The following is a 27632-nucleotide window of genomic DNA, read 5'->3' as shown; positions in this document are numbered from 1 at the left end:
GGGTCATATTTACCTTTGATCGTGGGTTATGAATTAACTACTGTATATGTTGTATGGGGTGTGATGCAGGGCAGATGGAATTACCCTAGGGGCAGATGGCATTAACCCCTTGTATTTGTGAAGCCAGGGCGTGGTTTATCCTCAATACCACCCAAAGGTATGGGCTAGGCACGGAAGCAATAATTACTCCGACGCCAAGTTACGGACAACGGTAACTTTACTCAGTGACAGATGGTACAGTCTATACAGTGTAGCCAGGCCCATGTAGGTGACCAGTGACTTCAGAGACATTAAGGGCTTGCTGGGACTTACAGTGGTTTCAGACAATTTAGTGCAGGCCCCGTTGACTTGACAATAGATGACAGTGACTGACTTGACTGGAGACAGACTAAGCTGTGACTTGGAGCTAACTGGTAGACTTGTAGCTGTAGACTTGACTTGAGGCTCCTATGACTCCAGACTCTTAGGCTCGACTGCAAAGACTCAGGAACTAAGAGAAGAGACTCCTTCCAGGGCTTTTAGGGAGGAGACTCTGGTGGGGTCTCATTGGTCACCCTTAAGTCACCTGGTCACTGATACCTCCCGGGTAACAATCACATGACAACCTTTCTTAAAGATACAATATTCTTATATACATAACATAGGGGATAATATACAATTATGTGCCTACTTGATACCCTTGGCAAGCAAGACAAGCAGTGCTCTTTGGACAAAAGGGCAGAATCTCATGCTGTAAAGCCGAACTACACCCTCTGGCACTGGTCCTGGGGCTGCGCTGCCTGAAATGGAATGTATGTATTTAGTTATACGGGTGACAAATACAGCACAGTATACAGTATAAATGACAGCAAGTCTAAAGGAGGCCAAAAAAGTGACAACTGCAGCCCAAAGAGTCCCTCTCTATCACACATGAGGCTTCTGTAAGGGCAGTGACCCCCCATACTGTGGTCCACACCTTCTGCAAAACTACAACTCCCAGCTGAAGAGTCACAGGTTGGGGATCACTGTGTTAGGGCAGCAGCCCAGAGCGAGTGCAGGACAACATTACAACTTGTTCACACAGGGTTATGCAATGCATTGTTTAACATAATAACAGACATACAGCAAATACATTTTTCAGGTTTATGAGTGGAAAAACCGGTTGTGCCCTAAAAAGCATGTAGGCTGAATGTTCACTACTCCAAACAAGGCTGAGAACAAGGAGTTAAAAGCGTGCTCACACATTCAGGTTTTTAATAGCAATTACTGAATACAAAGCCAGGGACTGATCACAAATGGAGAACATTTAGCAGATTTTGCTACCCACTGAAGTCAATGGGCAGAAAAATACACAGCAGCAGATCTGTGGCAAAATATGCACATGGGTCTGATCACTAGGACCCCCCACCACCCCCTCTATGCATCTCCATGGGAAAGATGGAGATATGTTTTTTGATACTGCATAACTCCTTTAACCTGTTAAGGACCTAGGGCGTACCTGTACGTCCTGAGTCCGCTTCCGATCTATAACATCATAACGTCATAGCGTTAACGTATAACGTCATAGCGGGTCGGGCCCGGCCTCTAACAACGGCCGGGACCCATGGCTAATAGCGCGCAGCACTGATCGCAGTGCCGCGCACTATTAACCCTTTAGATGCGGTGGTCAAAGTTGAACGCCGCGTCTAAAATGAAAGTGAAACCATGCCGGTTAGCTCAGGGAGCTGTTCGGGATAGCCGCGGCGAAATTGCAACATCCTGAACAGCTTACATGACAGCTGGAGGATCCCTACCTGCCTCCTCGCTTTCCGATCGCCGAATGACTGCCCAGTGCCTGAGATCCAGGAATGAGCAGTCAAGCGGCAGAATCATCGACCACTGGTTTCCTATGAGAAACAAGTGATCAATGTAATAGATCAGTGTGTGCAGTGTTATAGGTCCCTATGGGAGCTTTAACACTGCAAAAAAATAAAAAAAATAAATAAAAAAAGGGAAGATCAATTAACCTCTCCCCTAATAAAAGTTTGAATCACCTTTTGCCATAAAAAAAAAAAAAGCAATGCAAAAATGGTACCGCTAAAAACTTCAGATCACGGCGCAAAAAATGAGCCCTCATACCGCCCCATACGCGGAAAAATAAAAAGTTATAGGGGGTCAGAAGTTGACAATTTTAAACGTATACATTTTCCTGCATGTAGTTTAGATTTTTTCCACAAGTAAGACAAAATACAACCTATATAAGTAGGGTATCATTTTAACCGTATGGACCTACAAAATAAAGAGAAGGTGTCATTTTTACTGAAATGTACTGTGTAGAAACGGAAGCCCCCAAAATTTACAAAATGGGGTTTTTTTCTTTCAATTTTGTCTCACAATTATTTTTTTTCCGTTTCGCTGTAGACTTTTGGGTAAAATGACTGATGTCATTACAAAGTAGAATTGGTGCCGCAAAAAATAAGCCATCATATGGATTTTTAGGTGAAAAGTTGAAAGGGTTATGATCTTTTAAAGGTAAGGAGGAAAAAACGAAAATGCAAAAATGGAAAAACCCCGGGTCCTTAAGGGGTTAAAAGGGGTATTCTAAGAAAAAATTTGGCTCCAAAAAGTTCAACAGATTTGTAAATTACTTCTATTAAAAAAAAGTAATCCTTCCAATAGTCATCAGCTGCTGAAGTTGAGTTGTTGTTTTCTGTCTGACAACAGTGCTCTCTGCTGAAACCTCTCAGGAACTGTCCAGAGTAGGAGCAAATACCCATAGTAAACCTCTAATGCTTTGGACAGTTCCTGAGACAAGCAGAGGTGTCAGCAGAGAGCACTGTTGTCAGGGGGGGGAAAACTCAACTTTAGCAGCTGATAACTACTAGAAGGATTGAGATTTTTTAATAGAAGTAATTTACATATCTGTTTAACTTTCTGGAGCCAGTTGATAAACTAAGATATGTGAACTTCTTTATTATTAGAGACATTTAGGCCTGGTTCGTGAGCCCCCCAGGAAAGTCAATTGGAAGATTTAGCTGGCTACACAAAGGTACTATTGGATGGCGTTCATTAAGATAAATGGCCAACCTTGTAATACATGGAACACCTGAGGACACCAAAACTTGGTTTCATCGCTCTGCTCGGGCTCATTGTGGGGGTCTTGAGCAGGTAATTCTCCTCTATGATATCTGTTTGCCCAAGTAAAACGTTTAGGACAGTGGGGACCTACCAGACAACAATTTAAAGTCTTCTGCTGACTCTTACGTTTTACTGTTGCCCATCTTAATAGGAGGTGAGGATTTTTATTGTAGAATTCACAGATTCAAACCTTGTGGTAGCACAAAAATAGTTTATGTTCAAATGGCTTCACTGGTCGGCTATATTCAGCCTATTAACGTCAAAACATTGGCTCACATTTTGTTAATTTCCTGACACATACTGGTGACCAAATGCTAAGGCTGGGGGAGCCAAAAACTTGTGCTCCCGTATCCCTGCCGGATCCAATTCATTTCTCATTTTTCCCCTCTATGCGGTTTTCTACCGGACCCAAAACCGTGGTTGACTACGGTTTTAGGTCCAGTAGAAAACCGCATACAGTGAAAAATTAATTACATACAGGCCGCATACGGCAGGGATACGGGATCGCAAGTTTTTAGCGCCCCCCCCCCAGGCCGTATGCGCTCCCGTATGGGGAAAAACGTGATGTGAACCCAGCCTAATACGGGATGCAAATGGGGCATTTGGACGTCTTTAATAAAATATGTAATAAGACAATTCAGATGGAGGAATTGATCCATATTATCTGTATGTCAGAAGTTAGTAATAATTTAATTATAATTTTTTAATAGTATTAATTATAATTTTTTATATTTTGTTTCCTGTTACGTTTTATGTAATGTCTTATAATGGTGAATTTATATGCAATAAAAAAAAAAAAAATACAAAAGTTAGTAATAATTAACATTGTTTTATATATGGGCAAACACTATAATGATTCGTGCCAAACAACATAACCAGCTCTGCTACATCTGCCAAACTGTGCAAGAGGTCGACTATCCATTATGCAATTTGTGGGCGTCAAAGTCAGAAGAAAGAGTCTGCACAGTGTCAGTAAAAATAGAATCACCCCCCCCCCCCCCCCCAACTATTAAACCCCTTCCATATAGTCAAAGCGGAGTATAGATTAGATTCAGAATCTTACCATTCATTTTATAATGGGTTTTACAGGGTTAAAGGGCTTGTGTGCTGGGTATTATATCCTGCCCCCGATATACCGTATACACAATAGCTCTTCTGAATAACAGATATTGTACATATCAAAAGGGGATATATGCCGTGCAGACTAATACCCAGCACACAAACTATTAACCCTATAAACCCCATTAGAAAATGAAAGCGTAGATTCCCAACAGTCTGACACTTACCCTGGGTCAAACTCTTCTGTGATTCGGTCATTGCAGCAGATGGTCTGTCACTGGGGATACCTGTATAAGAAGCAGAGTATATATATATATATATGTTAGTGCAGTAGATGGTCTGTCATTGGGGATACCTGTATAAGAAGCAGAGTATATATATATATATATGTTAGTGCAGTAGATGGTCTGTCACTGGGGATACCTGTATAAGAAGCAGAGTGTATATATATATATATATATATATATATATATATATATATATATATATATATATATATATTAGTGCAGTAGTGGTCTGCTCGGCTCTGTGTATAGTGTCTATGCGGCCTAACTTACTAGAAGGAAGCCTGTGTATAACACCCACTCCCTGCAGTCTATATCCATGTGTCTGTTCTAATCTCCTCCCCTCTCATTTAGTGATCAACCAGAAACAGACACAGCTCCTCTAAGCGGAGATCTGCCCTATCTGCAGTCACTATTATATACGACAATGTTTCCCAAACAAGGTGCAAAACTACAACTCCCAGCATGCCCGGACAGCCGAAGGCTGTCCGGGCATGTTGGGAGTTGTAGTTTTGCAACAGCTGGAGGCACCCTGGTTGGGAAACGCTCACTGACAGAGGAGCTTTAGGTGATTTCATTTAGCTAGAGTTTCATGCTGTGAATACAATATCAAAGTTATTGTAAATAGCCCGTAAGCAATAATAAAAGATATTATTTGCTAAAATGTAAAACAATGCCATTTTTTAACCCCTTAAAGGGGTAGTCCAGTGGTGAATAACTTATCCCCTAGCCTAAGGATAAGGGATAAGTTTGAGATCGCGGGGGGTCCGACCGCTGGGGCCCCCTGCGATCTCTCTGTACGGGGGCCAGGCTCTCCGGCCAGATAGCGGGTGTCGACCTCCGCACGAAGCGGCAGCTGACACGCCCCCTCAATACATCTCTACGGCAGAGCCGGAAATTGCCGAAGGCAGCGCTTCGGCTCTGCCATAGAGTTATATTGAGGGGGCGTGTCGGCCGCCCCTTCATGCGGAGGTCGACACGCCCCCTTCCCACGGGCTGTCGGGGCTCCGTACAGGAGATCGCAGGGGGCCCCAGCGGTCAGACCCCCCGCGATCTCAAACTTATCCCTTATCCTTAGGATAGGGGATAAGTTGTTCACCACTGGACTACTCCTTTAAGGACGGACCCATTTTTTACCTCAATGACCAGGCTCTTTTTTTGAAATTTGGCATGTATCTCTTTAAATGTTAATAACTTTAGAACACTTTTTCTGAACAGAGCGATTCTGAGACAGTTTTTTCGTGATAGAATGTACTTTATGTAAGTGGTGCATTTTTGTTGACACATGCAACATTTTTAGTGAAAAACGTCAAAATATTGTGAAAAACTGGAAAATTTCTGGCGTTTTTTAAATAAATGTTTTTATTGTGTATACTGTGCGGTAAAAGTGATGTTATATTTATTCTGTGGGTCAGTACGATTATGGCGAGATCCATTTTATATACGGTAGCTTTCTATGTTCTTTTTCATTTTCTGAACAAAATTCTTTTTCTGCCGTTCATTTTCCAACAGCCGTAACTTTTTTATTTTTCGTCTGACGCCATTGAGTAAGGGCTTATTTTTTGCGGGATGAGCTGTACTTCTTATTGGTATCCTTTTTGTGTTACATGCTACCTTTTGATATTTTTTCTTCTGCTATTTGTACCAAAATTGCTGAATTTTGCGCTTTTTTTAACCACTTAAGGACCTAGGGCGTATGGATACACCTTGACATCCTGGTACTTAAGGACCCAGGGCGTATCCATACGCGCCAGGCGGGGACCGGACCGGGGTGACTGCTGATATCAATCAGCAGGCACCCCGCGCAAATGCCCAGGGGGGTCATCAGAACACAATCCCCCGACCCCATCCCCCCCCCCCACCCGTCGTCGATTGGCGCAAATCGCAAGTGAATTCACACTTGCGATTTGCGCCGATTCCGGGTCATACGGGTCTATGGTGACCCGGTGTCCCGGAATATAAGGGGGTTCGCGGTTGTCTAAGACACCCACGATCCCCCTGTAGGCATAGGAGTGAGGTGGCAGGGTTGCCACCCCTCCTATCCCTGCTATTGGTCTGCTATTGATCGTCAGAGGCGACGACCAATAGCAGACCGGGGGCGGGGGGGGTTAACTTTCGTTTTACCCGTCCTGCCCACCCACAATAGGCGGTGCAGAGCGGGGAAACGACGGGGACCGAACGCCGACATCCACTTACCGATCCGGAGGCTGCGGCGACGGTGATCAGCGGGCGGCGTGACGTGCGTCAGAAGAGGACGGCTCCCTGGATCCTACGGAAGCCGATAAGTTGATCTGGAGGGCTACAGTCTGAGACTGTGGTCTCTAAACTGTAGCCCTCCAGTTGTTGCAAAACTACAACTCCCAGCATGCCCAGACAGCTGTTTGGGCATGCTGGGAGTTGTAGTTTTGCAACAGCTGGATGGCTGCAGTTTGAGACCACTATACAGTGGTCTCTAAACTATGTCCCTCCAGATCTTGCAAAACTACAACTCCTAGCATGTCCACATAGCTGTTTGTTGTCTGGACATGCTGGGAGTTGTAGTTTTGCAACATCTGGAGGTCCACAGTTTGGAGATCACTGTGCACTGGTCTAAAAACTGTAGCCCTCCAGATGTTGCAAAACTGCAAATCCCAGCATGCCCAGACAGCAAACAGCTGTCTCGGCATGCTGGGAGTTGTAGTTGGGTACCTCCAGCTGTTGCATAACTACATCTCCCAGAATGCCCTTTGTTGATTAGTACATGCTGGGAGTTGTAGTTTTGCAACAGCTGGAGGCACACTGGTGGGGAAATACTGAGTTAGGTAAAAGAACCTAACTGAAGGTTTTCCAACCAGTGTGCCTCCAGCTGTTGCAAAAGTACAACTCCCAGCATGCACGGTCTGTCAGTACATGCTGGGAGTTGTAGTTTTGAAACAGCTGGAGGTTCCCCCCCCCCCCCCCCCAATGTGAATGTACAGGGTACATTCACACGGACAGGTTTACAGTAAATTTCCTGCTTCAAGTATGAGCTGCGGCAAATTTTTCGCCGCAGCTCAAACTCCTAGCAGGAAACTCACTGTAACCCGACAGTGCGAAGGTATCCTAAAAACACTATACTACACTAACACATAATAAAGGGTAAAACACTACATATACACCCCCTTACACTGTCCCCCCCCCCCCAATAAAAATTAAAAACATCTTGTACGGCAGTGTTTCCAAAACGGAGCCTCCAGCTGTTGCAAAACAACAACTCACAGCATTTCTGGACAGCCACTGACTGTCCAGGCATGCTGGGAGTTTAGCAACAGCTGGAGGCACCCTGTTTGGGAATCACTGGTGTAGAATACCCCTATGTCCACCCCTATGCAATCCCTAATTTAGTCCTCAAATGCGCATGGCACTCTCTCACTTCGGAGCCCTGTCGTATTTCAAGGAAACAGTTTAGGGCCACATATGGGGTATTTCCGTACTCGGGAGAAATTGCACTACAAATTTTGGGGGTCTTTTTTTTCCTTTTACCACTTGTGAAAAGGAAAAGTTGGGGGCTACACCAGCCTGTTAGTGTAAAAAAAAAAAAAAAATTCCACTAACATGCTGGTGTTGCCCCATACTTTTTATTTTCACAAGTAAAAGGAAAAAAAGACCCCCAAAATTTGTAACGCAATTTCTCCTGAGTACGGAAATACCCCATATGTAAGCGTAAAATGCTCTGCGGACGCACAACAAGGCTCAGGAATGAGAGCACACAATGTACATTTGAGGCCTAAATTGGTGATTTGCACAGGGGTGGCTGATTTTACAGTGGTTCTGACAAACGCAAAAAAAATAAATACCCACATGTGACCCCATTTTGGAAACTGCAACCCTCATGGAACGTGACAAGGGGTATAGTGAGCCTTAACACCCCACAGGTGTTTGACAAATTTTCTTTAAAGTTGGATGGGAAAATGAAAAAAAAATTTTTTTCACTAATATGCTGGTGTTATCCTAAATTTTTCATTTTCACAAGGGAAAATAGGAAAAAGCCCCCCACCCCCCAAATTTGTAACCCCATCTATTCTGAGTAAGAACATACCCCATATGTGAATATAAAGTGCTCTGCGGGCGAACTACAATGCTCAGAAGAGAAGGAGCGCCATTGGGATTTTGAAGAGAAAATTTGTCCGGAATTGAATGCCACATGTGTTTACAAAGTGCCAGAACAATGGACCCCCGACACATGTGACCCCATTTTGGAAACTACACCCCTCACGAGATGTAATAAGGTGTACAGTGAGCATTTACGCCCCACAGGTGTCTGACAGATTTTTGGAACAGTGGTCCGTAAAAATGAAAAATTAAATTTTTCATTTGCACAGCCCACTGTTCCAAAGATCTGTCAAACGCCAGTGGGGTGTAAATACTCACTGCACCCCTTATTACATTTTGTGAGGGGTGTAGTTTCCAAAATGGGGTCACATGTGGGGGGTCCACTGTTCTGGCACCACGGGGGGCTTTGTAAACGCACATGGCCCCTGACTACCATTCCAAACGAATTCTCTTTCCAAAAGCTCAATGGCGCTCCTCCTCTTCTGAGCAAAGCATTTTACGTCCTAACATGGGGTATTTCCATACTCAGAAGAGATGGGGTTACAAATTTAGGGGGGCATTTTCTCCCATTACCCTTTGTAAAAATGGTAAATTTGGGGTAAAAACTGCACTTTAGTGTGAAAATTTTTTTTTCCATTTACACATCCGATTTTAACGAAAAGTTGTCAAACCCCTGTGGGGTGTTAAGGCTAACTGGACCCCTTGTTACTTGCCTTGAGGGGTGTAGTTTCCAAAATGGTATGCCATGTGGGGTTTTCTGCTGTTCTGGCACCATAGGGGCTTTTTAAATGTGACATGCCCCCCAAAAACCATTTAAAAAAAATTCACTCTCCAAAATCCCATTGTCGCTCCTTCCCTTCTGAGCCCTCTACTGCGCCCGCCGAACACTTGACATACACATATGAGGTATTTCCTTACTTGAGAGAAATTGGGTTACAAATTTTGGGGGCTTTTTCTCCTATTACCACTTGTAAAAATTCAAAAACTGGGTCTACAAGAACATGCGAGTGCAAAAAATGAAGATTTTGAATTTTCTCCTTCACTTTGCTGCTATTCCTGTGAAACACCTAAAGGGTTAACAAACTTACTGAATGTCATTTTGAATACTTTGAGGGGTGCAGTTTTTATAATTGGGTCATTTGTGGGGTATTTCTAATATGAAGGCCCTTCAAATCCACTTCAAAACTGAACTGGTCCCTGAAATATTCCGATTTTGAAAATTTTGAGAAAAATTTGAAAATTGCTGCTGAACTTTGAAGCCTTCTGATGTCTTCCAAAAGTAAAAACATGTAACCTTTATGATGCAAACATAAAGTAGACATATTGTATTTGTGAATCAATATATAATTTATTTGGAATATCCATTTTCCTTATAAGCAGAGAGCTTCAAAGTTAAAAAAATGCAAAATTTTCAATTTTTTCATCAAATTTTGGAATTTTTTACCAAGAAATTATACAAGTATCGACAAAATTTTACCACTAACATAAAGTAGAATATGTCACGAAAAAACTAATCTCGGAATCAGAATGAAAGGTAAAAGCATCCCAGAGTTATTAATGCTTGAAGTGACAGTGGTCAGATGTTCAAAAAATGGCTGGGTCCTTAAAGGAGTATTCCGGCGCGCACTTATTGTCCCGCCTCGGCCGGTGATAGGCTGAAGCTCCGTGTGACGTGCCGGGCTAACAGGAAGTAAGAAGAATACAGCCCGGGGACCGAACACCTGTACCGGAGCTCCGGGGGCTCGTTGGCAGGTAAGAGAAAGTGTGTTTTCTTTTATTTTGCAGCCCGGACGGGATGAAAGGAAAAAAGTGCGCGCCGGAGTACTCCTTTAAGGTATATTTGGGCTGGGTCCTTAAGGGGTTAACATGTTTTTCTTTTTCTTTTTTTTACGGCGTTCACCGTGCGGGATAATTTACATTATAGTTTTATAGTACACGTCATTACGGATGTGGCAATACCTATTATGTATATGATTTGTGTTTTTGATCTTTTTTGGTGATAACACAGGGCTTTTATTGGGAAAGGGGCATTTTTTTTATTTTTTTTTACACTTCATACTTTTATTGAAGAACTTTTTATTTTATTTTTTACACTTTTTACAGGTTATACTATGCTGCAATACATTTGTACTGCAGCACAGTATGACCTGATGAGCTGCACACAGTACAGCCAGTGCGATCCTGCCTGTGGCTGCATCTCACAGACTTCCGTAGCAGACAGACAGGAGGTTATGATCTGACCTCCTGCTGTCATAGCAACCAACGGCGACTCGCGATCGTATCATGGCGCCGCCGTTGCGGCTCCCCCTGTCAACACCATAGATCCTGTGATCAGGATTGATCACAGCACCTAGGGGGTTAATGCTGCGGCGGGACTCGGGCTGTGATTAACAGCCGGGTCCCATCGCCAATCTCCTGCGCTGCCCACGCCAGTGCCGGAGATCACTAGGACGTATGCATACATCCAAATGCGTGAACGTGTCGGTTGCTTGGACGTATGCATACATCCTATAGTGGAAAGGGGTTAATTATAGTGTTGCTCGCGAATATTCGCAATGCAAATTTTATTCGTGAATATCGCATATTCGCGAATTCACGAATATTCGCGAATATAGCACTATATATTCGTAATTACGAATATTCCTTTTTTTTTTTTTCACAGTACACATCACAGTGATCATCCCTCTCTGCTTCCAGCTTGTGTGATGTAAAGAAGGCTCTAATACTACTGTGTGAGACTGGTGTGCGAATTATCGCTTATGCTAATTTTTGTATATGCTAATTTTCGCATATGCTATTTTTCGCATTCGCAAATTTTCACATATGCAAAAATAAAATGCTAATATTACGAATATGCGAATTTAGCGAATATATAACGAATATTCGTCCATATATTCACGAAATATCGCGAATTCGAATATGGCCTATGCCGCTCAACACTAGTTAATTGTACAGATTGTTCTTGACTAAAGGACATATGTGGCCTGTGTATGATCATTTTAGTCACTCTAAAAGGTAATGTTTGCATCTGTGTGATTTTAGGCTTAACCACTTGAAGGTATACCGCTGGATCCTGGGCTAGGCACCGGGCAATGAAGACACCGACGCCAAGTTATGGACAACGGTAGACGCGGTATGGACAACGACAAGGGGATTTTGGAGAGTATGTTTTTCTGAAATGGTTTTGGGGGAGCATGTTGCATTTAGGAAGCCCCTATGGTACCAGAACAGCAAAAAATCCCCACATGGCATACCATTTTAGAAACTAGACCCCTTGGGGAACGTAACAAGGGGTAAAGTGAACCTTAATACCCCACAGGTGTTTCACGACTTTTGCATATGTAAAAAAATATATTTTTTTTTTCACTAAAATGTGTGTTTCCCCCAAATTTCTAATTTTTTCAAGGGTTAATAGCAGAAAAGACCCCCCAAAATTTGTAACCCCATCTCTTCTGAGTATGAAGGTACCCCATAAGTGGACCTGAAGTGCACTACGGGCGAACTACAATGCTCAGAAGAGAAGGAGTCATATTTGGCTTTTGGAGAGCAAATTTTGCTCGGGCGGCATGTCGCATTTAGGAAGCCCCTATGGTGCCACAACAGCAAAAAACCCTCACATGGCATACCATTTTGGAAACTAGACCCATTGAGGAACGTAACAAGGAATAAAGTGAGCCTTAATACCCCACAGGGGTTTCTCAACTTTTGCATATGTAAAAAAAAAAAAAATATGTCACTAAAATGTGTGTTTCCCCCCAAATTTCCCATTTTTGCAAGGGTTAATAGCAGAAAAGACCCCCCAAAATTTGTAACCCCATCTCTTCTGAGCATGAAGGTACCCCATAAGTGGACCTGAAGTGCACTACGGGCGAACTACAATGCTCAGAAGAGAAGGAGTCATATTTGGCTTTTGGAGAGCAAATTTTGCTCTGGGGGCATGTTGCATTTAGGAAGCCCCTATGGTGCCAGGACAGCAAAATAACCCCAACATGGCATACCATTTTGGAAACTAGACCCCTTGAGGAACGTAACAAGGGGTACAGTGAGCATTTACCCCCCCCCCCCCCCCCCACTGGTGTCTGTCAGATCTTTGGAACAGTGGGCTGTACAAAATGTTTAATTTGCACAGCCCACTGTTCCAAAGATCTGTCAGACACCAGTGGGGTGTACATTCTCACTGCACCCCTCATTACATTCCGTGAGGGGTGTAGTTTCCAAAATGGGGTACATGTGTTTTTTTTTTTTTTTTTTTTTGCCTTTGTCAAAACCGCTGTAACAATCAGCCACCCCTGTGCAAATCACCTCAAATGTACATGGTGCACTCTCCCTTATGGGCCTTGTTGTGCGCCCCCAGAGCACTTTGCGCCCACTTATGGGGTATCTCCGTAGTCGGGAGAAGTTGCATTACAAATTTTGGGGGGCTTTTTTCCCTTTTACCTCTTGTCAAAATGAACAGTATAGGGCAACACCAGCGTGTTAGTGTAAAAAATTTATTTTTTTACACTAACATGCTGTTGTAGACCCCAACCTCACCTTTTCATAAGGGGTTAAAGGAGAAAAAGCCCCCCAAAATTTGTTAGGCAATTTCTCCCGAGTACAGCGATACCCCATATGTGACCCTAAACTGTTGCCTTGAAATACGACAGGGCTCCAAAGTGAGAGCGCCATGTGCATTTGAGGCCTGAATCAGGGATTTGCATAGGGGTGGACATAGGGGTATTCTACACCAGTGATTCCCAAACAGGGTGCCTCCAGCTGTTGCAAAACTCCCAGCATGCTTGGACAGTCAACGGCTGTCCGGCAATACTGGGAGTTGTTGTTTTGCAACAGCTGGAGGCTCCATTTTGGAAACAGTGGCGTACCAGACGTTTTTCATTTTTATTGGGGAGGGGAGGGGGGCTGTGTAGGGGTATGTGTATATGTAGTGTTTTTTACTTTTTATTTTATTTTGTGTTAGTGTAGTGTAGTGTTTTTAGGGTACAGTCACACGGGCGGGGGATTACAGCGAGTTTCCCGCTGCTGGTTTGAGCTGCCGTGCAAAATTTGCCACATCGCAAACTTGCAGCCTGACACTTACTGTAAGCCCCCTGCCCATGTGAATGTACCCTGTACATTCACAGGGGGGGGGACCTCCAGCTGTTGCAAAACTACAACTTCCAGCATGCACAGTTTATCAGTGCATGCTGGTAGTTATAGTTTTGCAACAGCTGGAGGCACACGGGTTGGGAAACACTGAGTTAGGAAACAGACAATGTTCCCAACCAGTGTGCCTCCAGTTGTTGCAAAACCACAACTCCCAGCATTCTTAGGCATGCTGGGAGTAGTAGTTCGGCAACATCTTTAGAGCCAGATGTTGCCGAACTACAACTCCCAGCATGCTTGGAGTTGTAGTTTTGCAACATGTGGAGGACTACAGTTTGCAGACCACTAATACAGTGGTTCCCAATCTGTGCCCTTCCAGATGTTGCAAAACTACAACTCCCAGTATGCCAAAACTGTCCAGGCATGCTGGGAGTTGTAGTTCTGCAACATCTGAAGGGCCAGATGTTACAGGACTACAACTCCCAGCATGCCTGGACAGTAAGGGCATGCTGAGGATGTGTAGTTTTTCAACATCTGGAAGGGCACAGTGGTCTCCAAACTGTGGACCTCCAGATGTTGCAAAACTGCAACTCCCAGCATGCCCAGACGCCAAGGGCTGTCTGGTCATGCTGGGAGTTGTAGTTTACAGGGTCCCATTACAGCAATGCATGTCGCTTTACGGCGACGTGCATTGCTGTAAAGGGCCCGACCGCGGCTGAAGATCAACTCAGCTGTCGCCGCTGCCGCCGTCTCCGTCGCCGGGATCCGGGTCTTCAGGGACGAGGTAAGTACCGGGGCCGGTCCCTAGCACTCCCCCGTCCCCTGCTGCGTCCTCCGGTCTTCCTCCCGTCCTCTCCGGACTTCAAGGGGCCGGGCAGGATGAGAGGAAGTAACCGCCCAGGGATTGGTCGGTTAGTTAACTGAAGAATCGCAGGGGATAGGAGGAGGTGGCAGGCTTGCCACCTCGCTCCTATACTCCAGCATGGTCCTAGCTGTCTGTGACAGCCGGGATCATGCAAAATTACCGGGCGGTCGGGTAACCCGATCAGCCCGGTATCGCCGCAGATCGCAATTGCGATTTCCCTTGCGATTTGCGGTGATCGCCGACATGGGGGGCCTACATGGCCCCCCTCACCGTTTGCCCTGGATGCCTGCTGAAGGATTTCAGCAGGCATCCGGTTCCGATCTCTGCCCGGCGAGCGGCAGGGACCGGAAATACAACAGGACGTTCTCTAACGTCCTTGGGCATTAAAGCCCAGGTAGCGGGGATGTTAGAGAACGTCCTATGTCCTTAAGAGGTTAAAGTCACAACATACAATAATATACATAACATGACTAAGGGATAGTCTAGATGCTTGGCCTATTACACCCCCCCCCCCCCCCCCCAACCTTAAATGACACACTGATACCTTGTTGGTGTAAAACGGCCACAGCAGACCAAATTTATTAAACGTTAACAATTCAACATATCAAAATAAAATGTATGAACATCATACATAAACCATAAATATAACATTTTTAGAGAAACAACCATTATCCAGTGAAGGGGGAAAACCTGGAGGCACCTCTCCATTATTCCATGCCTATTTATTGCTCCACCTGCACGGGTCCTCCGACTTATTACCCCTGGCCGTAGGTCACCAGACCCCGTGGCACCCATTTCGGAGTCCCCTACCCATACCTGGGGGCCCCCATGTCCGCCAGGTCCTCATCAAGCTGGATACCCTCACCCAGCCACCTCCACATTTTCAGCATCTCTGTCTCCAACGTGCCTCCAAGTCTTTCCCCCACCCATGCTGCCGTGACGATATCAACCTAACCAATAGGGCGGACGGGACCTTTTCCTTGTGGCTCTTTCCCGCAGGCTGGCAGCCCACCCCTCAGCCCTCCTTTATATACCCCTCTTGCTTACTCCTCCCCTTGTCCCTTATTTGACCCAGCACAACTTATGCTGTGCCTAGCCCAGACCCCCTAGTCATGTGCCCCTCCCTTCCAATGTTTTCCAGTCCAGGGCTTCCTTATTTACATGGGGAAAACCACTGCAGGGGGCCCTGTGTACACTGAGGGACACTGCCTGATAGGGCAGGAGAGTACGGGGAAACACTATCCCGTACTGGGCCACCACAGTAGCTATTGCCGATGTGAACAGAGAGGAGAGCTATAAGGTGGAGGCTGCAGCTGTCAATCTGGTAACTAAGGGACAAGAAGATAGGGCAAGAATCATCACTGCCTGGGAACACCAACCGGAGAACACTAGACGCCTATACAGGAGATAAAAGCTGCATACAGCCACAGGGAAGATCAAAACAAAAAAACTGAAATCATCAGATAATATTACCAAGCATGGCTGCAGTGTTGTTTTTTCTTTGGCTCAGTGATAAAAGCATGAACTTGCGCCACGTGCGTGTATATATATATATATATATATATATATATATATATATATATATATAAAACTCAACGTGTGTGTGTATGTATGTATGTATGTGTATGTATGTGTGTATGTTCCTCAAAAACTTTCAAACGGCTAAAGATATTAACATGAAACTTGGCCACATGTTACTTATATGTCGACAACAAACATAGGATAGGTGATTTAACCCTTACTCACCCCCATTTGCCAGGGGCGGGGCTTATGTTTAAAGTCCGATGCAAGTCAATGGGAAATATATGTTACCGCATAACTTCCACACGGCTGGAGATATTTCCATAATACTTGGTCACATGTTACTTATATGTCCACTTAAAATATAGGATAGGTAATTTAACCCTTAACTACCCCCATTTGTGAGGGTCGGGGTTTTGGTTTAAAGTCCAATGCAAATCAATAGGAAATGTATTTTCTCATATAATTTCCGTACGGCTGTAGCTATTTCAATGCTTGGTACACATATTACGGGTCGGGATAGGAGGTCGGGATGGGAGGTCGGGATAGGAGGTCGAGATGGGAGGTCGGGATAGGAGGTCGGGATAGGAGGTCGGGTAGGAGGTCGGGTAGGAGGTCGGGATAGGAGGACGGGAAAGGAGGACCAGGATAGGAGGACCAGGATAGGAGGACCAGGATAGGAGGACCGGGATAGGAGGACTGGGATAGGAGGACCGGGATAGGAGGTCGGGATAGGAGGACGGGATGGGAGGTCGGGATGGGAGGACGGGATAGGAGGTCTGGATAGGAGGTCGGGATAGGAGGTCGAGATAGGAGGTCGAGATATGAGGACAGGAAAGGAGGACAGGAAAGGAGGTCGGGATAGGAGGTCGGGATAGGAGGTCGGGATAGGAGGACTGGATAGGAGGATGAGATAGGAGGACGGGATAGGAGGACGAGATAGGAGGTTGAGATAGGAGGTCGAGAAAGGAGGTCGGGATAGGAGGTCCGGATAGGAGGTCGGGATAGGAGCTCGAGATTGGAGGATGGGATAGGAGGTCGGGATAGGAGGTTGAGATAGGAGGACGGGATAGGAGGACGGGATAGGAGGTCGAAATAGGAGGACGGCATAGGAGGACAGGATAGGAGGACAGGATAGGAAGACGGGATAGGAGGACGGGATAGGAGGACAGGATAGGAGATCGGGATAGGAGGCCGGGATAGGAGGACGGTATAGGAGATCGGGACAGGAGGTCGAGATAGGAGGAGGGGATAGGAGGTCGGGATGTTGGGTTGGGATATGACAACAATATATGAGGACTGCATATGAAGTCAAAAGCTTCCTCCTTTGTTTATTTTCCTCCCCAACAAGGATTAGGAAGGAAAAACCGGGCAACGCCGGGTACTCAGCTAGTGTATACATATATATATATATATATATATATATATATATATATATATATATATAGAAGAACAGATTTGCTGCAGCACACAGGGTAGTGACAAGTGGTTTATTTCATTCCAATTGCTATGTTTCAACCGCACATGCGGCCTTTTTCAAGCATGTGCGGTTGAAACATAGCAATTGGAATGAAATAAACCACTTGTCACTACCCTGTGTGCTGCAGCAAATCTGTTCTTCTAGCGATAGGGACCCGGGACCTGGGACCAGCCGCTGCGTGCACCTACCTCCATACACCTTTGAGGTGCAGCCCACCCTGCTTTTTCTATATATATATATATATATATATATACACACACACACACATACCCATAGGTAGTATAGTTCCCCTACATTAGGTTGGCAGTACAGTTCCCCCACATTAGGTTGGCAGTACAGTTCCCCCACATTAAATTGGCAGTACAGTTCCCCCACATTAGGTTGGCAGTACAGTTCCCCCACATTAGGTTGGCAGTACAGTTCTCCCACATTAGGATGGCAGTATAGTTCCCCCACATTAGGTGTGCAGTACAGTTCCCCACATTAGGTGTGCAGTATAGTTCCCCCACATTAGGTGCAGTACAGTTCCCCCACATTAGGTGTGCAGTACAGTTCCCCCACATTAGGTGTGCAGTACAGTTCCCCCACATTAGGTGTGCAGTACAGTTCCCCCACATTAGGTGTGCAGTACAGTTCCCCCACATTAGGTGTGCAGTACAGTTCCCCCACATTAGGTGTGCAGTACAGTTCCCCCACATTAGGTGCAGTATAGTTCCCCCACAGACATACAGCCTTCAGCCATATACAGTGTATGGCTGGAGGCTGTATGTCTGTGTACTGCCCCACTTCAGTGTCCTGACCACCGCTCCTCCGGCCTGGGGACCGGGGTCACGATCTACTGCTATGGCTTATAGGCCATAGCAGTAGGTCCCGGCACTGGAGTAGTGGTGGTCGGAACACCGAAGATGACGTTCAACTTACCATGAGGGCGTCGTCCTCCTCCTCGATGCTCTGCTCCTCCGTTCGCAAGGGCGCACGCACGGGACGTCAGTGACGTCCCTGCGTGCGCAACCTCCCGGCGGCCCCTGCGATTTTAAAGTTAATGCGGGGCCAAAGAGAGGTAACAGGGACATCCTTGTGTCCTGAGAAGATCTTTCGGGACACAAGGATGTCCCGAATGTGACGGGGGCAAATAGGGTGTGCCCAGTGCCTATGCTGACAACTGAGCTTTAGATTGCCAACCATGACTCTGCTTGAGACCATCAGCCAACTCTGTGTTGAACTGTGGGTTTTCTGTAGCAAAAAAAAAATCCTTACTTGGGAGAATATATGAAAGCATATGTGTAATATTTACCCTTTATGTAAAAATAAACTATGTATACTTCTTTACGAATAAATGTCTGTTTGCTTTTGATAAGGCTGCAAACCCTGAAACATGATAGACTGTGCCATGTTGGTTGTATCGTGGACTGGTAATGGGCTGGTGAACTGCTGTGCACAGCAACGCCATCACAGCTTGCCTGGGTAACAGGAATGAAAGTTTCTTGGCCAGCATGGAAAAAGGAGGTGCCAGCAGAAGTAGGGACACAGGTAGGGCATGACATTGAAATAGCCATGAACAATATGGCAGTCAAGCGTGATACAACACTGCTAGGAGGCAAAGGGAAGATTATAATAGGTCAGTGTTTGGCACCAGATCGAGCTTGAGCGGTGAAACGGTATGAGGTATCTGGAGGATCTGATTACTAAAATCCAAAACATACAGGAATATACAATATAAATATTAACAGTATATAGGCACTGTGGCACCTGTTAGAACGTGTATTCACCATAGTGGGAAACTCCAAAGCAAGATATACACCAAAGATAAAAACTACAACAGAGTCACTCAAAAATGAAAAATAGATTTTATTAGACAAAAGGAGGAAATTCATACATCAAAGACGACATCACCAGAAGAAGGCTTTAGCGCAGAAACACGTTGAAATGATTAGCACCTTGGATCTCTCGCTGTTAACTGTCTCTCCCATGTGGGTATATTCATTATTACCAGTTGTTCTTCTGGGAACTTCATTTGCATTGCACTTTAGCATGTTTTTGTGCCTAGATTGCATTCAGAAGGATTTCCACAACAATATATTCATGAATTTATTCTTGTGTTAACTTGTAAGAAGTCTACATAATATCTTGTGCCAAGGTGTGTAGTTACTGGGGATTATATCTCATATAATATATCTGTGCCATGTGAATTTCTGTGAGACATCCTGGAGATGTTGTTTTTTAATGTATGAATTTCCCTTTTTTTTATTATTTTATTCTTTTTGTCTAATAAAAACTATTTTACATTCCATTTTTAAGTGATTCTGTTGTAGTTCTTTTCCTTGGTGTATACATGGAGAACTGACCTGAGAGTGTTGTGAGGGCACTGCTAGTCCAGGTGCTTATCTACCATGGACTTGTCTTTCTTCTAGGAAACGCTCAGGTTCAGAACATGGACCCACTGTTAGTATTCATTTACATTAATGTGCAGTAGTGCTACTAATGGCGTATGTTTTTTGTTGCAGATTATGAATGTGCTACCTGGCTATCCTGGATGTCCTTGAACTGCATTCTGGTATCTACTAGTCTCAATACTGGGAAGGCTTGTGCTACAAGAGTTAAAGGGGTACTCCGGTGAAAAACTTTTTTTTTTTTTTTTTTAAATCAACTGGTGCCAGAAAGTTAAACAGATTTGTAAATTACTTCTATTAAAAAATCTTAATCCCTCCTGTACTTATTAGCTGCTGAATACTACAGCGGAAATTATTTTCTTTTTGAAACACAGAGCTGTCTGCTGACATCATGAGCACAATGCTCTCTGCTGACATCTCTGTCCATTTTAGGAACTGCGCAGAACAGCATATGTTTGCTATGGGGATTTCCTTTTACTCTGGCAGTTCCTAAAATGGACAGAGATGACATCAGAGAGCACTGTGCTCGTGATGTCAGCAGACAGCTCTGTGTTTCAAACGGAAAATAATTTCCACTGTAGTATTCAGCAGCTAATAAGTTCAGGAAGGATTGAGATTTTTTAATAGAAGTAATTTACAAATCTGTTTAACTTTCTGGCACTAGTTGATTTAAAAAATAAAAAAAGTTTTTCACCGGTGTATCCCTTTAACTTCTAGCCTAATGTGTACTCTATGGGGAACATTTTTCATTGAGTTTACTCCTTTTTCTTGTGTATTTTGTTTTTTTACAAAAATTTGCGCAGTGACTTCCATTGCGTCTTTTTTGGGCGTCTTTTTTGATAGAATATTTTCCGATGTTTTCTATGTGCTCGTCTACCGTACAAAGAAAAATGCTTTACACACTAATTTACTATTGCGCATTTTTTGTTTCGATATTAAAACTTTGCTCAAAGGCAACAGATTTGTGCAAATGTAGAGCCCCGAGGAGTGCACGTACCAATGTGTCAAACGGTAGAAACATGAAGGAATGTCTATGTTTGAGCAAAATGTATCCACACGCTTGTGCACGGTTGATAAATTTTGCACAGACATGCAAAACATGGAAAACACTGACATGGATTAAATGATTTCTACCTCACACCGACATTGATAAATCTCCTCCTATGTGACTAGTGGATTCTTTGGTGTAAGTGGATGTATCCATAGGCTCCCCAACTACATACTTGGTCACTCTTTTTCTGGGGGAGTACCAGTAGAATCATCCAACATAATACTGAGTATTACACATAAATTTGTGAAATATATTACTACAGACACTTGCTGCACCTTGTACGCTAGCCCCCCTGAGGACATACTCATGTGTAGCCAGTTTTATGAGGTTAGATACACGTGAGTTGCATTCACATATGCAAATACATACTTTTTTACCAATAGTTTGGTCTGTGCTGTCCTATTTGTAGTAGTGTACTGTCACATCTCTTTGTTAAATGAAAACTGTCAGCTTTCTCCCCCTGCACTAACCAGCGGCACTGGCTGGTAGTGCGGGGGACGCTGATCAGTTTCATGCTTACCGTGCCCGGATCCGCCGCGCTGTTCGGCCCTAATCTTCTATTTTCGGTATATGCAAATGAGGTCTAACTGGCACCGGCCAGGCTAACTGGCAATCTGACGTCAGTGTCAGGCCGCAGCACCGCCCAGCTCATCAATATTCCTCCCCTCTCTGTTCATTACAGAGCGGGGAGAAGAGGGAGGGGAGGAATATTGATGAGCTGGGCGGCGCTGTGGCCCGGCACTGATGCAGAGTGCCAGTTAGACCACATTTGCATGTACCGAAAATAGAAGATTAGTGCCGAACAGCGCGTCAGATCAGAAACTGATCAGCGTCCCCCCGTTCTACCAGCCAGTACCGCTGATTAGTGCGGGGGGAGAAAGCTGACAGTTTTCCTTCTCCTTTAACCCCTTCAGGACGGAGCCCATTTTGGCCTTAAGGACCGGAGCGTTTTTTGCACATCTGACCACTGTCACTTTAAACATTAATAACTCTGAAATGCTTTTAGTTATCATTCTGATTCCGAGATTGTTTTTTCGTGACATATTCTACTTTAACATAGTGGTAAATTTTTGTCGATACTTGCATCATTTCTTGGTGAAAAATCCGTAAATTTGATGAAAAATTAGAAAATTTTGCATTTTTCTAACTTTGAAGCTCTCTGCTTGTAAGGAAAATGGATATTACGAATACATTTTTTTTTGGTTCACATATACAATATGTCTACTTTATGTTTGCATCATAAAATTGACGTGTTTTTACTTTTGGAAGACACCAGAGGGCTTCAACGGTCAGCAGCAATTTTCCGATTTTTCACAAAATTTCCAAACTCAGTATTTTTCAGGGACCAGTTCAGGTTTGAAGTGGATTTGAAGGGTCTTCATATTAGAAATACCCCATAAATGACCCCATTATAAAAACTGCACCCCCCAAAGTATTCAAAATGACATTTAGTCAGCGTTTTAACCCTTTTCACAGGAATAGAAGCAAAGTGAAGGAGAAAATTCACAATCTTCATTTTTTACACTCACATGTTCTTGCAGACCCAATTTTTGAATTTTTACAAGGGGTAAAAGGACAAAATTTTTACTTGTATTTGTAGCCCAATTTCTCTCGAGTAAGCACATACCTCATATGTCTATGTAAAGTGTTCGGCGGGCGCAGTAGAGGGCTCAGAAGGGAAAGAGCGACAAGGGGATTTTGGAGAGTACGTTTTTCTGAAATGGTTTTTGGGGGGCATGTTACCTTTAGGAAGCCCTTATGGTGCCAGAACAGCAAAAAAAAAACACATGGCATACCATTTTGGAAACTAGACCCCTCGGGGAATGTAACATGGGATAAAGTGAACCTTAATACCCCACAGGTGTTTCACGACTTTTGCAAATGTGAAAAAAAAAAAAAATTTTTACCTAAAATGCTTGTTTTCCCCCCAAAAATTTATTTTTAAAAAGGGTAATAGCAAAAAATACCCCTAAAAATTTGAAGCCCAATTTCTCCCGATTCAGAAAACACCCCAAATGGGGGTGAAAAGTGCTCTGCTGGCGCACTACAGGTCTCGGAAGAGAAGGAGTCACATTTGGCTTTTTGAACGCAAATTTTTCTCTGGGGGCATGCCGCATTTAGGAAGCCCCTATGGTGCCAGGACAGCAAAAAAAAACCCACATGGCATACCATTTTGGAAACTAGACCCCTCGGGGAACGTAACAAGGGGTTAAGTGAACCTTTATACCCCACAGGTGTTTCACGACTTTTGCATATGTAAAAAAAAAATTTTTTTTTTACCTAAAATGCTTGTTTTCCCAAAAATTTTACATTTTTAAAAAGGGTAAAAGCAGAAAATACCCCCCAAAATTTGTAACACAATTTCTCCCGAGTACGGCGATACCCCATATGTGGCCCTAAACTGTTGCCTTGAAATACGACAGGGCTCCAAAGTGAGAGTGCCATGCGCATTTGAGGCCTAAATTAGGGATTGCATAGGGGTGTACATAGGGGTATTCTACGCCAGTGATTCCCAAACAGGGTGCCTCCAGCTGTTGCAAAACTCCCAGCATGCCTGGACAGTCAACGGCTGTGCGACAATACTGGGAGTTGTTTTGCAACAGCTGGAGGCTCCGTTCTGGAAACAGTGGCGTACCAGACGTTTTTCATTTTTATTGGGGAGGGGAGGGGGGCTGTGTAGGGGTATGTGTATATGTAGTGTTTATTTTATTGTGTGTTAGTGTAGTGTAGTGTTTTTAGGGTACAGTCACATGGGCGGGGGATTCACAGTAGTTTCTCGCTGGCAATTTGAGCTGCAGCAGAAAGTTTGCGGCAGCTCAAACTTGCAGCCAGATACTTACTGTAATCCTCCGCCCATGTGAGTGTACCCTGTACGTTCACATTGGGGGGGACATCCAGCTGTTGCATAACTACAACTCCCAGCATGCCCGTTGGCTGTCAGTGACTGCTGAGAGTTGCAGTTTTGCAACAGCTGTAGGCACACTGGTTATGTATCACTGAGTTTGTGACCTAACTCAGTGTTTCACAACCAGTGTGCCTCCAGCTGTTGCAAAACTACAACTCCCAGCATGTATGGTGCATGGTGTACGGTGACTGCTGAGAGTTGTAGTTTGCAACAGCTGGAGGCACACCGGTCGTGAAACACTGAGTTAGGTAAAAAAAAACTCTGAGTTTCACAACCAGTGTGCCTTCAGCTGTTGCAAAACTACAACTCTCAGCAGTCACCGACAGCCAACGGGCATGCTGGGAGTTGTAGTTATGCAACCAGCAGATGCACCACTACAACTCCCAGCATGCACTTTAGCTGTTTGTGCAAGCTGGGAGTTGTAGTTATACAACAGCTGAAGGTACACTTTTCCATAGAAAGAATGTGCCTCCAGCTGTTGCAAAACCATAAGTCCCAGCATGCCCATAAGGGAATGCTGGGAGTTGTGGTGGTCTGCCTCCTGCTGTTGCATAACTACAGCTCCCAGCATGCCCTTTTTGCATGCTGGGAGCTGTTGCTAAGCAACAGCAGGAGGCTGTCACTCACCTCCAACGATCCTCGCCGCACAGGTCAGTCCCTCGTCGTCTCCGCCGCCGCAGCTGCTCCTGGGGCCCCGATCCCAACAGGGGCACCGGGGATCGGGGTCCCCAGCACCCGGGGTGCACGTCCCGCACCCGCTCACGTCCTCCAGAAGAGGGGCGGAGCGGGTGCGGGAGTGACACCCGCAGCAGGCGCCCTGATTGGTCGGCCGGTAATCCGGCCGACGAATCAGGACAATTGTGAGGTGGCACCAGTGCCACCTCACCCCTGCAGGCTCTGGCTGTTCGGGGCCCCGAACAGCCAGTAATTCCGGGTCACCGGGTCACTGGAGACCCGATTGACCCGGAATCGCCGCAGATCGCTGGACTGAATTGTCCAGCGATCTGCGGCGATCGCCGACATGGGGGGACATAATGACCCCCCTGGGCGATATGCCGGGATGCCTGCTGAACGATTTCAGCAGGCATCCGGCTCCGGTCCCCAACCGGCTAGCGGTGGGGGCCGGAATTCCCACGGGCGTATGGATACGCCCTCGGTCCTTAAGGACTCGGGATGCAGGGCGTATCCATACGCCCTATGTCCTGAAGAGGTTAAAGGAGTATTCCAGCGCAAAATAATTTATCCCCTATCCAAAGTTATAGATCGCAGGGGGTCGGAGCCCTGGGGCCCACCGGGATCTCCTGGACGGGGCCACGGCGGTCTGCAGGAAGTGAAGTTTCATCCCCAGCAGAAAGCCGCAGCAGACACGCCCCCTCCATGTATCTCTATGGGGTACATGCGGGGGCGTGTCGGCCGCCCCATCATGCGGGGACGGAACGCCCCCTTTCCAGTATACTGCCGCGGCCCCGTACAGGCGATCGCTTCAGATAGGGGATAAGTTATATTGCACTACAGATGTCCTTTATGAGTTTTTTTGGGTGGGTGTTTTTTTTTGTTTTGTTTTTTAAATAACCAAAAATGCTACAGCCATTTAATGCCTGTAAGAAACTATAACATGTACTGCATACAACGCGTTTTGGTTGGTTACATTTTAGTAGCGATTTTAGGGTCAGTTGTGTTTCTTAAAAATGTATGAGCTAGCAGCATGTGCAAAAAGAAAAAAAGAAAATATGGGGGATATTCTCAAAGAATTTTGCGCCAAAATTTTGGCGCAAAAAGTATCAACCACATTTTCAAAGAGCTTTGTGCCGCGGTTTACACTGTTCAAGTCAGTTTTGTAAAAGTGGGCGTATCCACGTATATTGTCTGCTTTACATGATGTTTTCAAAGGGGGTGAGAGTCCAGTTTACATCAAACATTTCACACCAGATTTTTGATAGTGTAAAAATCACAGAAATGGTTTTATTGTTTTTTTTGGGGGGGGAAATGTGTTAATTATAAAAAAAAAAAAAAAAAAATATGAAACTTTTTTATTCAAAATAAATATATATATTTTGTTTTTTTTTCTTGCTTACTACACCTGCACTCACATTTAAGCTCACAAATATTTTATTTATACAGTTATCGCTTGTCTGAGCACTAGTAAAAATAGAATATTTTGCGAGATGTTTCCGCTAGACTTTTCTGGGATGTAAAATTTGTCGCAAAAATTGGCAATATTGCTGCAACAAAATCCAATATGGCTGTAACAAAAAATCGTTAATTTCTAACGATAATTTGTTTACCCTTAGTCCTAACAGTGGCACAGATGGGGTATTCCGCCCCCCGTGGGCTGGTTAGGATCGGTGGAAATTTATTGACAACCTAAGAAATCAAAGCAATAGACCCTCCCACCCCCTATAAGTAGGGGGAAAGAGCCCCACCCCCTTGTGTAATTTCAAGTAGAAGAAGAAAAGAATAGTCAGTAAGGGAGGGTTTGTTGTGCCACTGTTAGGACTAAGGGAAAACAAATTATTGTTAGAAATTAACGATTCCCTTACGTCCTAACCAGTGGCACAGATGGGGATTTAGCAAGTAGATACCCCCATGGGAGGGCACTCATGCCTGGCGGAGAATAATACCGACCGCCCAAATGAGGAATAGCTAGCTATTCTGGAATCTACTCTATAGTGAGAGATGAAAGTGGAGTGAGAACTCCACAAAGCAGATTTACAGATGAGTTCCAAAGGAATCGAGCCTCTTTCTGCAAAAGAGGTAGCTACTGCTCTAGTAGAGTGAGCTTTAACAAATTCAGGGGGCTCCAGACCCTGGGAAACATGAGACTCCCAAATGGCTTCCTTAATCCAGCGACTAATAGTTGGTTTTGAAGCCCTGTGTCCCTTACGGGCACTAGAAAAAAGGATTAGAAGGTTTTCATCCTTACGGAATTCCTTGGATCGATCCAGGTAGATCCTGAGACATCTCGACAGGTCGAGGGTGCGAAGGCCTCTCGTATCTTCTGAGGAGTGGAGCGGAGCTAACACAGGAAGAGAAATAACCTGGTTGATATTAGTAAATGTTGGCACTTTGGGAAAAAAAGTGGGCAAAAACTTAAGAAGCACCCTATCCGGGAGGAACTGAATATAAGGCTCAAAGGCAGAAAAATCCTGGAGTTCTCCGACTCGTTTTGCAGAAGTGATGGCATACAAAAAGGTAAGCTTGAGTGTAAGGAATTTTAAATCCACCTCCTCTAAAGGCTCAAAGGGGGGAGATGATAACCCCCTGAGCACGACCGATAAATCCCAAGCAGGGATGGGTCGAATTATAGTAGGTTTAATTCTAGAGGCTCCTTTCAGGAACCTTCTAATTAGGGGGTCTTGAGAAAGAGACTTATTGAGGAAAGCCGAGATAGCTGATACTTGCACTCTTAGGGTGGAAGGAGATAGTCCTTTGTCTAATCCATCTTGCAGGAATTGCAGAACAGAAGGAATGGTAGGATCCTTTTGAGACAGTTGGCGTAGCCAACACCAGGATGAGAATGTGCTCCATATTCTTCCATGAGATCTAGTTGTAGCCTCAGATCTGGAGTGCGACAATGTTCTCAAGACCGACCCTGAGAGCCCTTCTACTCCTGGAAGGGACCGATCAACCTCCAGGCTGTCAGGTTGAACATTGGTATGTTGGAGCAGCTGTGAGTGTCCCCTGACACTATTGCTTGCTCTGGGGGAAGCCTCCAAAATTGACCCTGACTCATCTGAATGAGTTGGGTGAACCAAGCTCTTTTGGGCCAATATGGAATGATGGCTATCACAGAGGCTTGGTCCTGCCTGATTTTCATCAATACCCTCG

The 27632-nt window shown here is 44.8% G+C and overlaps 1 protein-coding gene across 2 annotated transcripts in view; it reads right to left on the bottom strand.

Moving 5' to 3' along the window:
- Nucleotides 1–27632, bottom strand: part of LOC130281692 (glutathione S-transferase omega-1-like) — a 50115-nt gene that overhangs the window by 10075 nt on the left and 12408 nt on the right. Inside the window, exons 1-3 of one of the 2 annotated variants that reach the window (XM_056529185.1) lie at nucleotides 4713–4779; nucleotides 4383–4442; nucleotides 671–779 (exon numbers count right to left, since the gene is read on the bottom strand). In XM_056529185.1, coding sequence (XP_056385160.1) covers nucleotides 671–779; nucleotides 4383–4413 — 140 coding nt within the window. In that variant the 5' untranslated portion in view covers nucleotides 4414–4442; nucleotides 4713–4779. Of the gene's footprint in view, nucleotides 1–670; nucleotides 780–4382; nucleotides 4443–4712; nucleotides 4780–27632 lie in introns of those variants that run through there. The other variant, XM_056529186.1, reaches the window with a different exon arrangement.

Source organism: Hyla sarda, chromosome 7 (assembly GCF_029499605.1).
Source record: "Hyla sarda isolate aHylSar1 chromosome 7, aHylSar1.hap1, whole genome shotgun sequence".
Taxonomy (NCBI): Eukaryota; Metazoa; Chordata; class Amphibia; order Anura; family Hylidae; genus Hyla; species Hyla sarda.
This window is presented reverse-complemented; position numbering and strand designations above follow the sequence as displayed.